At 55.4% G+C, this 5,221-nt stretch overlaps 1 protein-coding gene across 1 annotated transcript; it reads left to right on the forward strand.

Annotated features, from left to right (window-relative positions):
- The first annotated feature begins 3,421 nt into the window (after positions 1–3,421).
- On the forward strand, positions 3,422–4,958 carry LOC123049990 (uncharacterized). Its single transcript, XM_044472839.1, has one exon. It carries the CDS (start codon positions 3,851–3,853, stop codon positions 4,700–4,702), a length of 852 nt encoding a protein of 283 aa, XP_044328774.1. The 5' UTR covers positions 3,422–3,850; the 3' UTR covers positions 4,703–4,958.
- Positions 4,959–5,221: the final 263 nt, after the last annotated feature.

Here is a 5,221-nt window from a genome sequence, read left to right on the forward strand (position 1 = left end):
TGGGTGTTAGAATCATTACAATGTAATCTAGATTATTGACTCTAGTGCAAGTGGGAGACTGAAGGAAATATGCCCTAGAGGTAATAATAAAGTTGTTATTTATATTTCCTTATATAATGATAAATGTTTATTATTCATGCTAGAATTGTATTAGCTGGAAACTTAGTACATGTGTGAATACATAGACAAACAAAGTGTCACCAGTTTGCCTCTACTTGACTAGCTCGTTAAATCAATGATGGTTATGTTTCCTAACCATAGACATGAGTTGTCATTTGATTAACGGGATCACATCATTAGAGAATGATGTGATTGACTTGACCCATCCGTTAGCTTAGCATGATGATCGTTTAGTTTGTTGCTATTGCTTTCTCCATAACTTATACATGTTCCTATGACTATGAGATCATGCAACTCCCGAATACCGGAGAAACACTTTGTGTGCTACCAAACATCACAACGTAACTGGGTGATTATAAAGGTGCTCTACAGGTGTCTCCGATGGTGTTTGTTGAGTTGGCATAGATCGAGATTAGGATTTATCACTCCGGTTGTCATAGAGGTATCTCTGGGCCCTCTCGATAATGTACATCACTATAAGCCTTGCAAGCAATGTAGCTAATGAGTTAGTTACGGGATGTAGCATTACGGAACGAGTAAAGATACTTGCCGGTAACGAGATTGAACTAGGTATTGAGATATCGACGATCGAATCTCGGGCAAGTAACATACCGATGACAAAGGGAACAACGTATGTTGTTATGCGGTTTGACCGATAAAGATCTTCGTAGAATATGTAGGAGCCAGTATGAGCATCCAGGTTCCGCTATTGGTTATGGACCGGAGACGTGTCTCGGTCATGTCTACATAGTTCTCGAACCCATAGGGTCCGCACGCTTAACGTTCGGTGACGATCGGTATTATGAGTTTATGTGTTTTGATGTACCGAAGATAGTTCAGAGTCTCGGATGTGATCACGGACATGACGAGGAGTCTCGAAATGGTCGAGACATAAAGATTGATATATTGGACGACTATATTCGGACACCGGATGAGTTCCGGGGGTCACCGGATATTTATCAGAGTGCCGGGGGGTTGTTGGAACCCCCGGGGAAACTAATGGGCCAACATGGGCCTTGTGGGAGAGAGAGGAGAGGGCCTAGGGCTGCCCCCCCTTTGGAGTCCGAATTGGACAAGGAGGGGGCGCCCCCTCTTTCCTCCCTCTCTCCTCTCCTTCCTTCCCCCTTCCCCCTTCCTAGTTGGATTAGGAAAAGGGGAGTCCCCCTCTCCTTGGCGCGCCTCTAGGCCGGCCGGCCTCCCCCTTGCTCCTTTATATACGGGGGCAGGGGGGCACCCTAGAACACACAAGTTGATTGTTTCCAGCCGTGTGCGGTGCCCCCCTCCACCATAATCCACGTCGGTCATATCGTAGCGGTGGTTAGGCGAAGCCCTGTTCCGGTAGCATCATCATCACCGTCATCACGCCGTCGTGCTGACGAAGCTCTCCCTCGACACTCTACTGGATCTTGAGTTCGTGGGACGTCACCGAGCCGAACGTGTGCATATCACGGAGGTGTCGTACCTTCGGTGCTAGGATCGGTCGATCGTGAAGACGTACGACTACATCAACCGCGTTGTCATAACGCTTCCGCTTACGGTCTACGAGGGTACGTAGACAACACTCTTCCCTCTCGTTGCTATGCATCACCATGATCTTGCGTGTGCGTAGGATTTTTTTTGAAATTACTGCGTTCCCCAACACTCATGAGGTTGAACAAAAATGATGACTCAAGCTCCAACAATCCATTCATTGGATGACGAAGAGAAAAAAAGTTGCGGGGAAGGATTGACGAGCCACCATGCCAATGATGAACCATCAACTGATAGGAAACAAGTGGGAGAAGGGGAGGCCGTCCGTGACGCCGCGGCGACTAAAATGTCTACCACATGGGCGGACATTTTTTCCAGAAGGAAGAAAAATAAAGAGGAAAGGTACAAGCTAACGTTGGATGCACAAAAAGAAAGAATAGACTGGAACCCGGAGAGGATGAACAACAAGTTACAAAATTGAGAGGGAGAAAATAGACTCAAAGAAGCAAGAGACGCGTGTCAAACGAGAGCTCGACCTACGTTATGCCTTACAACTCATAGACTCGGTTTAATCTCCGCCGTCGATCTACATCCCAAAATCACAAACTTTTCATAGACGCTGTCCATCCATCCATTCACGGATTCACGAGGAGGAAGAAAATGGGCAGCCGTACGTACCCGCGTCACAAAGGCAGGCAGCCGGACCGTGGCACGACAAAACGGGCGCATCGAGGTACCGACAGCCGACTCGGAGAGGGCGATCGCATTTGCTGCCACCGAGACTCGGGAGAAGCATCTCGTCACCCACCCGCCACCGTCTCCAAGATCACGGGGCTCCGGGCATGCCCGTATGCCCGTCCACGTCCGGCGCGCCCGTTTCAAGGCCCCGTTGAAAACAGCGTGCTGCATGCGGCAGGTTCGAGAGTGGTCGTGCTCACGAAACCACACTCGACGTCGGGCTCTGGTGCGTTTTCTTTCTACTCCCGGTGGTTGGGGTCTGGGGCGATCTTCAATGGGCTAAAGAGGATGCGATGCCTCCCTGGTGACATGTGAAGCAGAAGAGGTCAGAAGAGAAGAAACTAGTCGAGCACGAGCAGAGGAGGAGGCTCTGTCCTCGCCCACACCGCCACGGCAATTTTTTCATCCTCGGCCTCGGGTACGTACGTACGTGGGAACTTTTGTTGCGTGCCCGTGAGGCCGTGATTACTGCGCTGCTGCACGCACTGACCTGGCCCGCGTGGAACTCCGCCTCGCCTTCTGCACGCGCCGCTGCCAAGTGGGCAGGGCCAGAGCCAGAGCCAGGGCAGCGGCGCGCTTCTGGAACCCGAGGGCACGTGAAGCGAACGAGACGCGCTGTTAATGCCTCCTGGTCAACGTACGTGGTAACTGACTAGTAGTAGCACCGGTGATGGGCACCGCTATGAGTCCATGACACGGCCGAGAAAACTGGTTGTAGGTAACCGGAGCGAGTGGCTGGCACACGCCGGTCCGGTGGCATCAGGGGAAGAACGTGACGAGCGGAATGGGCCGCTACGCCACGCCACACCCGGCCGAAAAATGAAGGGGTTCACGTGCACGTTTGCCGCTCCGGAAGAGAGTAGGAGTATCTCCGTTATCCATACTACTCTCTGGAAGTATACGTACTTTCGATAGCAGGAGTGTGTCGCGTCGGGTCACGAGGCTGTCAAACGTTCCAGTCCAACGCAGCTTTTACAGGAGGGGTCCATAAAATCCAAGACCGCTAGATATCCCAAGTACTATCACAGTACTGTATGTAGCTTCAGTGTTAGTAGTAAAAAAGAGAGTATGTAGCTCAAAGACTGTTCTGGAAAATCAAAGCCCTGCTACTGACTGATCACGCCAAGACAGTGGTAGTAGCTCGGTTACGTTACTGTAGCGGTAGAAAGACGACAGTACGTGGAGTCCAAAGCACTACTACTACAGTGGAGGAGCAGCATCACAGATCGACAGATCGATAGGGCGGTCCACATCCGACTAGGATACTCGCTCTTAACCAATCAGCCCGACTGACCCGCTTAAAAACCCAACTAAATTACTCCCGCAGACGCATCTCTCCACCCTAAACAAACGAAGCCATTTGAAAACCACCCCGACTCCACTTTGCCAGCCTACAAGACCTCCCCGCTCCTCCACCCCGGCCTCCCTCCCTCCCCGGGTCCGCCACGCCACACCACGGTCACCACCGCGCCCAAGTCCAGCCAGGGACGGCAATGCACAAAGCAGCGGCGAGGAGTGAGCCATGAGGTGCCGGACGCACCCCTACGAGAGCGCGGTCGGCGTGTGCGCCGCCTGCCTCCGCGGCCGCCTGCTCGCGCTCGCCGCCGCGCAGAACCAGGCGCCCTCGCTGCCCCCGCCGCCGCCGCCGCCGGAGCCCGTCCCGCTCTTCCCAAGGTCGGTGTCGCCCTACGTCTGCCCGCGGAAGTCCGACGCCGCCTCGGGGCCGGGGCCGTGGCGCCACCCGTCCAGCCGCCTCTTCTTCCGGACGCCCCAGGTCGGGCCCGGCACCGGCTTCGAGGAGGGCGACATCGGGTTCCAGATCAGGCGGAGGCGGAGCAGCAAGCTCTCCGCCCTCGCCGCGCTCTTCGGCGGTCACCGCCAGCACCAGCACGACGGATCGGAGGAGAAGGGCGCCGATGGCGGAAAGGAGAGGAAGCACGGATCTTGGCTCGCCGGGATCATGCCGCGCGCGCGCGGGCGCCGGAAGGAGGAGCCGCCCACGGAGTCGCCTCGGCCCCCGCGGCGGCGCTCCTCCCGCGTGATCAGCAACCGGGGGCTCTCGCCGGTGCGGTGCTCCTACGAGGGCAGCGAGGAAGGCGGCTCGGTGGCGGACTCGCCGTGGCGGCCGTCGCCGATGCGGAAGACCCCCTGCCGCCGCCTCCTGGGCGGCGCCGGGGCCGGCGTGTCGGGCTTCGCGGTGTGCATCAGCCCGCTCGTCCGCCCCAGCCCGGCCCGGAACCACCACCGCGGCCCTCCGGACGCCCCCGCCCTGTCCGGCGAGCTCCGGCCGTCGCCGCTCCACCAGCCCTCCGCCGGGTCGTCGCTCCACCACTGCCGCTCCTGGAAGCTGGCCGACGGCGGCCGCTTCCGGTGAGCCCACCTACCGTCCCGCCCCGCATATTCCGATCGTCCGTCCCAGATTCCTCAGTCAGAGGCCATTTTTTTCGGGGCTTTCCCCCCTTTAGCTTTACTTGTAAACTGGAGAAGGAATTTGGGGCCCGGATAGGGGCTCCGTTCCGCTGACATGTGGGCAACTGTATTGGTGCCTGTCAGCTGAGCATGCTGTAAAAAAAGCTTCATGTGTCTGTGTATACTGAGTAGTTCATTTATTTGCGTGTCAGATTATCACAGTATTTTTTGTGTTTGAGATTCTGCGATGGATCTATACATTTAGCAGCAGCGTGGTCATGTGGGTGGAATTGAATGCTGGCTGGCATTATGAACGGGGGGATCTAGTGTCTCGGTGGAGGGCTGACACCATCACGTTCGTTTTTTATATGCACATGTCGTCATGAGCCGTCCATGGTCTATGGAGTTGTTGATCGGTAGATGTAGAGGGGTCTGTTGGAATGGATGGATCAGGGTTCCGGTGACGGAAATTTGTTACTGCAAT

The sequence above is a fragment of the Triticum aestivum genome, chromosome 2D (genome assembly GCF_018294505.1).
Source record: "Triticum aestivum cultivar Chinese Spring chromosome 2D, IWGSC CS RefSeq v2.1, whole genome shotgun sequence".
NCBI lineage: Eukaryota > Viridiplantae > Streptophyta > Magnoliopsida > Poales > Poaceae > Triticum > Triticum aestivum.